This window comes from Pollicipes pollicipes, unplaced genomic scaffold (genome assembly GCF_011947565.3).
Source record: "Pollicipes pollicipes isolate AB1234 unplaced genomic scaffold, Ppol_2.1 Scaffold_4002;HRSCAF=4701_pilon_pilon_pilon, whole genome shotgun sequence".
In the NCBI taxonomy this organism is placed as follows: Eukaryota; Metazoa; Arthropoda; class Thecostraca; order Pollicipedomorpha; family Pollicipedidae; genus Pollicipes; species Pollicipes pollicipes.
This window is the reverse complement of record NW_023596420.1, coordinates 26,806,286-26,819,217: the sequence shown is the minus strand read 5'-3', so window position 1 is coordinate 26,819,217 and position 12,932 is coordinate 26,806,286. Positions and strand designations below refer to the sequence as shown.

Sequence of the window (12,932 nt, the reverse complement as noted above, 5' to 3'; positions counted from 1 at the left end):
TTGGGTTGAGTACAGGATTGGCCAGTGACTCCCCGGTGTCAGAGGGCCGGGTCGGCCCGTGACTCCCCGGTGTCAGAGGGCCGGGTCGGCCCGTGACTCCCCGGTGTCAGAGGGCCGTGCCGGTACATGACTCCCCGGTGCCAGAGGGCCGTGTCGGTCCATGGCTCGTCGGCCCATGACTCCCCGGTGCCAGAAGGCCGAGTCAGCCCATGACTCCCCGGTGCCAGAGGGCCGAGTCAGCCCATGACTCCCCGGTGTCAGCCCCGGTGTCGGGCCTGCCGACCCCGCCCTTAGTCACGGCACTAGGACACCGAAATAACTCGACCGCACCCAGGGAGAGTACCCTGGAAACCGGAGACCCGCACTGGCCGTATCAGTTGCAGGTAGAGCATTAAAGTAACGAATGGCCGTGCCATGTGACACGGCTCCTCCCAACAGGCGTTGAATTTGGTGTCATGCGGTACAGCATAGCATCGTGTGGTTCCCCATACATCAGCGTTGAACTCTCCCGTGTTTGCGTGGGACGATAAATTTCCAAGTCTTTAATTCTGTGGGACACTAACACAGAAAATATTTCGACATTCCCTGTGAATTCCATATGAATTATGTGCCAAGTATTTTATCGGCGCAATTTGTCAAGCTTTACGGCCGCTGGTGACGCATAACGCATTTTAATGGAGTTTCAGATGAGAATGCAATTTAATGGACATTGCGAATGAAAAAGTGACCAGCAATTCTTTTCCTCCCCTGCCTGTGGCCCTGAAACGAAATGAACCGGATTGCTTGATTTATGACGAAATATGCAAAAAACTCGGCCCGGATCGGCGGAGAGAATGCCGGCCCAAATCGTGTGAGAGGAAGGCATTCGTTCAGTTTCGCTGTGATTCGTATCGTTGGCTACGGTCAGCCGGCGGGTGCCTTTTATGGCGGCCGCCGGCCCGGCGCTGTTTTCGTCTCCGCGTGCCCGTGTTGCGGCGCGTAGTCACCGGAAGCGCTCAGGCCGGAGGTGCGTCCTGCCGGACGAGAGGCTGCCGGGGCCCGCGAGCGGCCGGCTTCGACCGCGACTGGCCGGCGCGCACCGGCCGCGCCAGGCCGGCACGGAGCCGCCGGCCAGCGCATGCACGAGGGCCGGCAGCGGTGCGGCGGCGCGCCGGCCGACATCAAACGCCGGCCGGGCGTGAGCGAGGCCTCACCCTGCCGGCGCTCCTGGCGCACCAGCCTCGCCAGATTGGTTTTTGATGAAATGACGCTACTTTATCATCGGCTAACCACTAGTATTTTCTACAGTGACTCAACTCTGCTGGATAATGGTATAATAATGACGATAGTAAATGAAGTAGCGGCGGGCGCCACAGAAGCCCGTACCGAGTGAAGCCAGGTCACGTGACGCCAGCCAGAGCTGGCGGGCGGGACCACGTGACCGCTGAGCCACTGGTCATCACCGCGCAGCTCTGTCTCACGGCCGGTGATAAATGCAAAACTCATTAGCGGTTTTATCGCTAGCGACACGCACCAGCCGGACATTAAGCCGAGCGTAAAGATTTCAATGAGTGCCGGAGCAGACGGCGCCGGCGCAAACCCAGGCCGGCGAGCGTCCCGCTGCGGCGATAAACGGCACCCTTTCCGACACACCATTCACTCTCCGACACACCGCTCCCTCTCCGACGCACCATTCACTCTCCGACACACCGCTCCCTCTCCGACACACTGAACCCTCTCCGATACACCGCACCCTCTCCGATACACCGCACCCTCTCCGACACACTGCACCCTCTCCGACACACCGCACCCTCTCCGACGCACCGCACCCTCTCCGACACACGGCACCCTCTCCGACACACTGCACCCTCTCCGACGCACCGCACCCTCTCCGACACACCGCACCCTCTCCGAAACACCGCACCCTCTCCGACACACGACACCCTCTCCGACACACCGCACCCTCTCCGACTCACCGCACCCTTTCCGATACACAGCACTCTCTCCGACAAACCGCGCTCTTTTCGCCACACAGCACCCTCTCCGACGCACAGCACCCTCTCCGACACACAGCACCCTCTCCGACGCACAGCACCCTCTCCGACGCACGGCACCCTCTCCGACGCACTGCACCCTTCCCGGCCAGGTGTGCGCAGGCCAAATGTGACTTCACAGTGCGGTTGGCCCACCAAAATCGGTGAGAACAGTGAGCTGGGGCTGAGACCCCTGACTGCGGTGAGCGAACGGCCCCCTGTCGGGCTCCGGCTGAGCCCGGCAGGACTCCCAGAGAGGAGAGGGTGTGACATATGAGGAACGAGCCTCATCACTGGGCGCCAAGTACGCTATGGCGTGAATGGCTCCAATTCTGTGACGTGAAATATCATCAACGCGCACCCTGACAGTTGCCCAGAGTGTTGCTCGTCTTACAAAACATGCCGTGTGGTAGCGAGCCTGACAGTGATCATTACGTTAAGGACAGTACACGCAATGACAAACCGTCCTGGCGTATCCGTACGTGGCGACAGCGTGGCGAACATTCCTCAAGTACCATTTTGTGCGATGTCCGCAATGAGTACCCGTCCCGTACACGGCTATGCGGCACACACGGCGGGAGCCTATCCACTTGTGTCCAGCCGTCTGTCCATCACAGACCGCGAGGACCCGCACACCTGCATACCCGTCTGCGCAGTACAGACAGCGCGCACCTGTCCCCCTGTTCCCGTCTGTGCTGCCCAGCCTCTGAGGACTCGCTCTCCTGCAGACGGCCGTGCGCGTCGCGCGCGACAACCGACGGCACGCGGCGGACGGACTCACTTTTGTACAGTTTGTTGGGCGGCGGCTCGCGCGGACGGACTCACTTTTGTACAGTTTGTTGGGCGGCGGCTCGCGCGCCCAGGGAGGGTCGCCCTGGCTGCTGAACTCGCCAATCTTGAGGAAGCTGATGGTCAGCCTGATGATGGACGCCTTGTCCAGCTGAGAGGTGATGGCGCCGGGCAGAGGCAGCATTTTGGCCAGCTCGTAGAACTCGTAGTTCTCCTTGCCGCGGCGCGAGCGGGCCGCGTCGCGCGACTTCTCCTTGCGGATCTCTAGAATGCTGTCGACAAGAGAGGGGATGTGCGATTTAGAACAATGCACGTCCTAATTGCACGGGGCAAACGCAGCATGTAGTTAACAGTGCGCGCATCTAAGACACTTTCCAACAGCGTGGCTCACAAATGACGGCTGCGCTGTACGCTGTACCGCGGTGCTGCTGAGGTCAGCATGGGTCAGAGTCAGTGTATCCAGGCGTGTGTAAGGCCGCAGCCGATGCGGACGTTGGCAGACGCCACCCCCTGCGCCCCACCCAGGAAAGGTGTCGCATCGCGGCGACGTGTCTCGGTCCTGGGGAGACCCGGCCTCTCCAGCCAGACGAGACGTAAGCTGTACACCCACAGGACTGTGACGCCCTCTAAAGCATAGTCACAAATATCGAATACGGAAGTGGTTTTCAAAGTTCATATTGATTCAATATCAATATGGCACACATATGATGTGAACGAAAATATTATCTGCTATACATCTAGCTTATTTCCAGATGGTCCGTACTCCTGCGAACGGCAACGAATGTTTTATACCCGAAGGCAGAAACTGATGCATGGCTTAGGACATTGATCAATGTCATCAATACGTATAGGTCTGACGTAGGTATACGTCTGAAAGTGATTGCAATTGCGCGCTACATCATCGCACACGTTACATCGTAGTCCGGATAACGGCTACTTCTCAGTGACTCTCGTACGTCGTAGTACTCGTGAATGACTAAGGTGCCAACATCATAGATCCAGCCCAAGGCTGTCAATATTCTCCAGAGAATGTCCGGAGACCGTGCGACACCACCGACCCGATCCGATCCGATCAGGCTGGTCACGCCATCACTCCACGACAGCAGCAGCGCCAGCCACGGCCGGCTCTGTCGACCAGGTGTATCCGCTCGGACCTGGCGAGTGACCACCCTCCGGTGGCCCCAGTCAAGCCGCCGAAGTGGAAACGGCAGCGACGCACGGCGTCGCTGCCGTTAGTGGGGGTGGCGCAGGTGCAAGAGTGCGAGCCACCCGCGGAGCTGAGCCGGCGCACCCAACAATAGGCCGACGCCAGGGACCCGGCCGCCACCACTGCTAGCGGAGCCGGCACAGGTGCAGGAGCGCGAGCCACCCGCGGGGCCGAGCCGGCGCACCCGTTACCGGGCCGACGCCAGGGACCCAACCATCACCACCGCTGGTGGAGACGGCACAGGTGCAGGAGCGCGAGCCACCCGCGGGGCCGAGCCGGCGCGCCCGGCACCAGGCCGACTCCATGGGCGCGGCCGCCGCCATCAGATGGCGCCCGCGCCCGCCACTGCAACTCGTTATCGGTGTGACGACAGCCACATCTTCCACAGCCGCCGTCAGCCGCCGCCGGCAGCCCGGCCCAACATTTTCCGCTCCATTTGCGATGAGGCGCTGCAGCCGTGTAATGCGAACAGATGGTAAATCTAGCAAAACGGATCCGTTCGGTTCGGCAACAACGGCATCGTGTTGTAATCAAGTCGGCCGCTCTGTAAAGGGCCGCAAATAACCGGGCACGTCAACGGGTGCACTCGCCGCCAAGAGGGTTATCTCCAGAGAGCGCACACGATTAGCCCCGGAACAAAGAGAGGAGAAAATATCCAGGATCGAAGGAATGCTGGAGGGAGCGAGGGATGGAGTGGGTGTCATAGGTCAAAGCAAGTGAGCAGAGGCCCAGAAGATATGAATAGAATACGATGCCAGCATGACAATGAAGTCAGAGCCTAAGGCTCATTGTAAAGAAACAAACGCAACATTATGGATGACAGTGAGATGGGGACATGACACCAAGGGATCCAGCTGGAATGCACCGGCTGTGCACCGACCCAACGGTGGCATAGATGGGAAAATATGCATGTGTAATGTACATTAAACAACATACAATATTGCACAGAGCAAACAATGGTTCCGGCACAAATATCGGCCCACTGAATGAACGGGAAAACGCATAAAGAGTGAAGCCGCCAGCGTCCGGCTGGTAGCGGCGCCGCAGGGGCCAGATTCTAATGTAGGAAAGCGAAGCAGATACGCACTGACGCCGGAAAAGTGGCAACATGTGGCATGCAGCGCCGAGTGCACCACTCCAGCACCGTCGGTTCTGACTCAGAACCGGATGGCGGTGCCGATCAGCCGCTATATGGCACATCCTTGTGGGCTTGTTGACAAGTAAAACCTACTGAGGGCAAACAAGCCATGATCAGACACCGCACACAATACTTGCCGCGCACCCAAAGTGCTGACATCAGACACTTCACGAGAGAAAACATGCCACCAGTGAACAAATGGGCAGATCAGTCGTTCTCCCCACGTCCGCGTCGGCTCCAATTAATCGCAGCGGACTGGGGCCGTGCACTAGGAGCTGGTGACGGCTGGTGCGGCTAGTGCCGCGTTCGGCCGCCGCCGCCCCCGGGGACCGCTGAGCGCGCCGGTCACACAAAGCGCCGCGCCGGCGGCGGCCGAGCGGGCGTCATCTGATCTGCATGAGACGCCGGACCGGCCGGCCGGCGCCGCGCTCCTGTTTTGTTTCAATTACGGCCGGCCGGGGCCGCGCGGCCGTTATGGAGCGGCGCGACTCCCAGGACGCCACTCGGCGCCGGCGGCCATCGCGCGCCGCCGCTGCCCGCCGCCGGACACGCGGCACTCGCAATCTATGCGGCGCCAGTTTATGAGAGGGCGGCGGAGGCGGCCGGGCGACGCGCCGCGCGTGACTGCCGTCCAGTCGGGCCGGCGCGCCGGTCCCTCGCCGGCGGCGGTCATCCCCTCGGTGGCCGCCGCCATCAAGGGGTTACAGTACATAAATTTGATGGCCCCACGATACGGTCCGGTCTGTTTTAACACTGGCTTAGATGGAGCTTGTGGAAGGGTTCGCACTTTTGATGCTCCCCGGGCACCGGTAGCTAAACAAGATGTGATCGGCGCTCGAGGGTAAATCCAAAGGCGCCGGGGATATTGAAGGCGGGTGGGGACGGTAGATACGCACCGGCTGCTGCGGGGCCGTACGGTGGCTGCGGGGGGGGGGGAGGGGGGCAGTTCCGGCACCGTCATCACCTCTATCTCGCAGTCAGCGGCGCGTTGTCACGGTCCACCCTATAAGGACAGGCGGCATTGCCTCGCTCTGATTGCCGACAGCTATAACAATGGGTAGAGCAACCTCAATGCGATGCAGCTGTTGTTGCAAATGTGATTGAGAACGCTTGGCCACATCATTGACTCTCATTCCACACCTCATTCCGGATTGGGCACCGCCAACATTGGATGGAGGCAATCCAGTTGGCATTGTTTTGAGCAAAATAGCTTGCTCGGTCCAATTCCATTCCGAGGGATAAGGCTCAAAAAGACACGATAATGTATATAAAGAGAAAGATGCTAAAACATAACTCGAGATAAAAGCCCCGCCGATTTATTCATCATTCATTCTTGTATCGCAAATTGCTTCCCAGGTCGGAGTTCAGTGATAGCCTTGGCCCAACAGGCTGAATGTAAGGTGGTGAAAAACATCGCAACATTACTTCAGGCAATGCATAAGTTTGTATCAGCTCTTCCCATGCAACACAAAAAGACAAGTGTGAAAGCTTAACTTTCACGGGATAAGTGGGGAAAATGAAATCCATGAATTGATGCTGCCGAATACCAGCGCGCACTTATGGAAAGAACCAAGCCTGAAACACTAAGGAAAAATGTGTTTGTCGCGGAAGAAAGGGACCTAAAAGCTTTGCGAGCCCACTTATGGCACTAAAAAAACAGCGGTTCAGCAATGCTGGAGTGTTGCGCGATGCCGCCGACATGAACTTCCGATGCGCCGCGGTTTTGCGGGCATCCTCCATGTATCGGCCATTGTGACTGTCTTCCGCTTTGTGATAGTGACGACATAGTGCCTCTTGGTCTGGCTGTGCGACATCGGTGGCGCACTGTCGCGATGTCTGCCCGTGCGGCAGCTTTTGCGTACTGCTGTTGTATTCGACTGTGCGACAACGTCGCTACATTGTCGCCGTGGCCGACCGTGCAGCAGTAGCGTCGCACGGTGTCTTAATGTGCGGCAGTAGAGGCGCACGGTGCCTTACTGTGCGGCAGTAGCGGCGCACGGTGTCTCCCTGTGCGACAGTGCCGGTGCACGTTGTCTTCCTGTGCGACTGTAGCGTCGCACTGTGTCGCACTGTGCGCCAGTAGCGTCGAACTGTGTCTCGCTGCACAGCAGTAGCGGCGCACTGTGTCTTACTGTGCGGCAGTAGCGGCGTACGGTGCCACGCTGTGCGGCAGTAGCGTCAGACTATGTCTCACAGTGCGGCAGTAGCGTCAGACTGTGTCGCCCTGTGCGGCAGTGGCGGCGCGCCGTCGGTCCGACGTCGCTGATCCGTCGCAGATAATTGCATCGGCAGCGGGCAAATGGAGTTCATATTTCACTGAGATGACGCGCCGCCTGTGGGGAGCGGCCGCATTATTGCGCGTCGGTCGTGACCGCAATAACTCGCGGTGGCCGCCGACGGCCGCGTCTGTCGGCGCCGACGGGACGTGCCCTCGGGGCGCGGCAGTGGCACGGGACGCGGACGTGCCGCAGCGGCCAGCCGGCCGGCGACAGCGTCTCCCCCCCCCCCCCCGACGGCGCAGTGTGGTGCGGGCCGCCGAGAGCACCGCCCACTCCTGACCCTCCAGAATGGGAAGCGTGCCGTTGAGTGAGCCAGTGCCTCCCTGCAGCAGTGGTGAGGTGAGATGGGCCCGACCGTCTATAGCTGGGGCTATCTTTTTGCTATTATCATAGCACCATTCGGCGATGACCTTTGGCTATCCTACACAAAGCACGCACCACGGCGGCCCTTTTCAGAACTTTGCGGAACGAAATGACTGTGGGAGCTGGCGCATAAGTATCTACAGGTGAGGTCCGTAACAGGGCGGCTTGGTCTCCAGAGCGGCGCATGCCTGAGCCGATAAACAGGTGTCCAGTTGGGGAGCCGAAGCTCAGCCATTTGCCATTCTACGAAAACTGACACTGCTGGCATCATCAGAATTCAGAAAGTTTGAATTGAATTGACAGATCCTGAAAGCCTCCGCAAACTGACCGCAAAGATAAAAGATCTCACAGTGGACGGGGGGATGGGGATGGGGGATGGGGGGATGGGGGGGGGGCAGATCGATGCGGCGCGTGGGGAACGATGCCCCGAGCCAATGCAGAATAGGTGCGCCACGCCCGCCCCGACGCCGCATATCTGATCAATGGAGACCCTGATGCAAGTGGATCGAGGTCCGCCGTTGGTTTTGCTCATGTTCTTGCTGACATCATACTTTTGTTTTACATATCAGCATCACGGTTTATGGCAGTCCAAGGGATTCAGGCAAGGCACGTAATTTTATATGACGAGAAATGTCAAGCACCTGCAAAAAAATAATAAATGTACACGAAAAATGGTTTGAAACACAGACAACAGAAACTAACCAGGATTGCCGACGGGCAAAGAAGCTGTCAGCTTCCTCTCCTCCCTCTCTTCAGCGGTCAAATATAAGTGTTTCAAAGTGAACGGTTTTCATGTAAGCAAATCGACTGCTGAGTTCACAGCGACGGCTTCAATCCTTTACCCCAGGATTGGCGCCGTTCAATGGACATGAACCACTTCTGTAGTCCATTTAAATGTCCACAACATTTCAATAGACCGCCTCAGCCCTCCCACACTTTTGCGAGTGCCATCTGAAGAAAATAATGTGCGACACACCAGAACCCCGTGCAAAACACACCGAGAGTCGCTACGCGTCCCTCATCTTCTCTGGTTGCCACCGGGCATCATCAGCGCGTTCCTGACCTCTCCGCCAGCAGTCTGCACCGCTGGCGGAGGTACAGACTGCCGCAGGGCATGTGCCGCGAGGCGGGTCTTCACGGCCGCCCCGCCACCAACGGCACTACTGTCAGCGGTACGGACTGTCGCGGGGCGCGTGCCGTCAGGCAGGTCTTCACGGCCGCCCGCCACCAGCGGCACCACTGCCAGCGGTACAGACCGCCGCGGAGCGCGTGCCGCCGGGCAAGTCTTCCCGGCCGCCCCGCCACCAGCGGCACCACGTGACAGCAGCGCGCCTTTCATGCCGGATTGGGCCGACGTTAGGGCTGTATCGGCGGCGGCGCCCCCTCTCCGGGGAGTCCACGGCATCTCTCGACAGCACGGGCCCGCACACGTCCCTGTGACGGCGACGCGCCTCGGCGCTGCCGCACTCTCTCACTATTCGCTGCCACTCTCTCAAAGTCGCCGAAGATGTAGTCTCCTCCTTTCATTTGAACTTCAAGTTACACGGAAGCTATTCTTTGTGACAATCATCCTGCTCCTCCACTTCTTTTCGCTTTCTTACCGTCTTCTATCGGACTGCAAATGGCAGTGTCTGTAAACACTGATTTTTATGTGTCGCTGTCGGGACATCTGAAGTGAATTATTGGGAGGTGCACACAGTTTCGCACTCGGTTTGACAAATTTCAAATCAGTTAATGCCCTTTTCTCTTGACATTGCTGGATGATCTCCACATCAGTATTTTCTATTCATCTTCATTCCGCAGGCGAAATAATCAAAGCTTTTAAGCCAGTGCCATCACAAAATACATTCCGCATGCTCAGACCCTCCCACTTAACTCAGGCAGCACCGGAAAAAATTCAGTCGAACAGCTCACGCGTTATGGCTCAATGGCATCACAGCATTTCTCAGCTATAACATCAGCCTGATCTGAGCATGTTCAGATGCTCCGAACTTCCACGCAGCCCGCAGCGTTATCCAGCATCATCAGGGAAGCTGGTGCGGTGTTTTTTGCCGGCATCCGACTCTGGTACTTCTCACGCGGAAGGCCAAGCCAATCCCCACATTACCCATAATATGTAGATAAGGCTCTTAGGAGATTTGTACAACAACGGGTTAAACGCGAACGATATGCTAAACTGGTGCCGGGGATCCACGCTCCCGCAGGGATGGTATCATGATGACGCCGGTTTAAACAACACACATAACAAGACAAGAGAGGCCTCGCTAATCGGGACTGATCAGAATGGGGTTAAAAACTGTGGGTGTAATCATAGCTGTGGCGAGGGGATGTCAAAGCGATGAAGATGTGGATAAAGAATGCTGCTGGTAGTAATAACAGGCGCCTTCTGTGGAACACGACGGGTGAGATGATAGCAGTTGTGATTGTCATCACACTGTAGATGATCCCTCGATATAAATGAATCGAGAACTTTGCGCTTGAAGAGGACATGCGGACAGTGTTTATGAAAGCGTTGCAATATTCTCTTTCATGAGCGTAGCAAGCTGAAGTGCGTCGATATTCATATTGTTTACAAATAATATTGCGAAAGTATTGGCTTTAAGTTTGGGCCGATGAAGGCCTGGTAATTTTAACAGAAAACATTGATCAAATTGGGGGCAGTTCACGTCTTGGCGACTGTGACAAAACTGTCAGAAAAAATGTCAATATATTGTTGTTGATATTGATCACCATAAACTGAGCCGTACGACTAAGAAATTTGCCAGACCGAATCTGCTCGGTTTACGCCACATCGCGTTGAGTTTGGAACCGCCTTCGGGAAAGATGGCATTGGCTGCTTGCCGGCCCGTTACTGGTGTACTACGGCTCTGCCCGTTACTGGTGTCACACTGCTCTGCCTGCTTCTAGTGTGTCATGTCTCAGAGCCTCAGACTGAGCTGACATCGCCGAATGTTACTAGTGTGTCGTGGCTCAGAACCTCAAACTGAGCTGACATCGCCAAATGACGTGAGGCCGGTACGCTCGCTTATATCGCCCAACTAGTTGCACGTTCCTGCCTGCCGTGGCTTCCGCAATCTGGTTTAAAACGTTAGCGACGCCCGATATATAACCAATGTGACTGACCGGTTTCTCTCCAATATTATTCCCCAGCCTCACCCGCTGCTTGTCGGGACATATATCTGCGTCCGACCTATGCTCGTCAGTTGCTTTTCTCTCCCGATACATAAATTCGATTTCCCATGTTATGTGAACTGGAAGGTAAAATAGTGGGATGTTGCAGCTTCGAAGAAATGCGGCGCCAGATTAAGGAGCTTGTACGTAGATAACTTGCAAATATTAAATTATTAAGGAATGTGCGAAGGAATGTGCTGTTTGCTGCTGCCAGTTTCATGAGGGCACGGCCGGTGTTTGTACATGTACAAGCTCGTCAAAAGACGCGGCTGGACGGGCCTTTTAGCTGCGACCGGGTGACCACAGCAACCGGGTGACCACAGCGACCGGATGAGCACACCGACCGGGCAACCACAGTGACCGCCTCTCTTTCAGAAACATTCGCCGGCTGCAAGCGCAGGGCACTATTATCGTTTTCGCCTGCGCCGGAGACCGACACAGTGTTATAACGGGAATGAAATAAAGGGCATGGGTACCTTACTTTTTTGGAGACCGAGAGTTGTCGTGTATCTTGCATATTTTCGTTGCTTCGAACAAATGTACGCATTAAGTCAGGTCAAACATCTGCAATGTACTAAAGCCCCATGCCATCTTGCACCGTGTGTACCGCGCTTTCGTTTGCTTGCATTCGACCATTTAATAAATTAATAGCTCTGGTATGAGATGACGTTGTGTCCTCGCAACTGTGTCAAGCATTATATATATATGTATAATATAAATACACATATGTATAGACCTATATCTATATCCATATGCATATATGTAACACTTTTTTGATCCCATCACACATCAAGAACGTAACTTGAAAAGGGGTTTCTACATATGTTAACGTCATATGCGAATGCAATTGCAAGTGGTAAAATGAGACGAAACAGTCATGTTAAAACGAACTCGACCAGCTACAAGACAGATGTCAATAAAGAGCATCGCACCCTCACAAAACTCTTGGACATAATATGGTTGCAATAACTGATGTTCATCTTGTGTATCGCACAAAATAGCAGGCCTTTTAGTCTAGTGAATGACTGCAGAAATCGACATTATGCATTACCAATGCGCAACAACATCAGCAATCGTACAAAAATGCAGATATCATTTTGGTGAAGAAAATGCGATATGACTTTGTCCGGAAACGATTGCAAGTTTGACCATATGCTGTTTTGAAATGAGCAGGAATTTTTAGAATTCGCACCACAGCGTGAATGATACGCCGCTGTCAGCGGTACTCCCAACGGACTGGGCAGCCACTCGCTATTACAGCAAGCTCCATCTCTCACCATTTCCCATATTCCGTTCATGGCTGGGATGCCATATCGTGTTACCGGCCGTCGTCCCATCCCGTCGTCCCGTCCTATCCCGTCCCAGTCCCCGTCCCCGTCCCGTCCCGTCCCGTCCCGTCCCGTCCCGTCCCGTCCCGTCCCGTCTCGTCTCGTCTCGTCTCTCTCGTCTCGTCTCGTCTCGTCTCGTCTCGTCTCGTCTCGTCTCGTCTCACCAGCTGTGGGCGAACGCTGAGCTGACGGGCGGCGAAGAGTGCATGCCGGCACTGTATCCACCGAACTCCATGCCGGCCATGCCCGACATGCCCTGGTAGGGGAACATGCCGGGGAAGTGGCCGTAGCCGTAGGCCTGCGGGTTGGCCATGCGGCGGCGGCGGGCTCGAGACCGGGGACGCGTCCCTGACACTCGGTCGCGGCCGCTGGGCACCGTGCGCCGGTGTCGCACGTCCGCTGGCTCCCGGCGGTCGCGCCGGCCCGCAGTCCGCGCACGTCACACTCCGACAGCACCGCCACTCGCCGTCGCAACAGCCGGCAGCGCGTCACAGCTCCAACCGCGGCACAATGCGCCGCGTCCAGGGACACGCTCCACGCGCCACACGCTGATTTAGCTAATGATCGTCGTGACCGATGGCGCGCGCCCGCCGGCGTCGGCGCGCGTCGGCGCCGGGCGGCGGCCGGCACTGATTCGTCGGCGTC

The 12,932-nt window shown here is 56.7% G+C and overlaps 1 protein-coding gene across 1 annotated transcript in view; it reads right to left on the bottom strand.

The window, feature by feature from the left end:
• LOC119094296 (protein trachealess-like) overlaps window positions 1-12,932 on the bottom strand; it is a 108,647-nt gene that overhangs the window by 16,112 nt on the left and 79,603 nt on the right. The window contains 1 exon segment of the mRNA XM_037217369.1: window positions 2,838-3,073. Within this exon segment, the coding sequence (XP_037073264.1) occupies window positions 2,838-3,073 (236 nt within the window).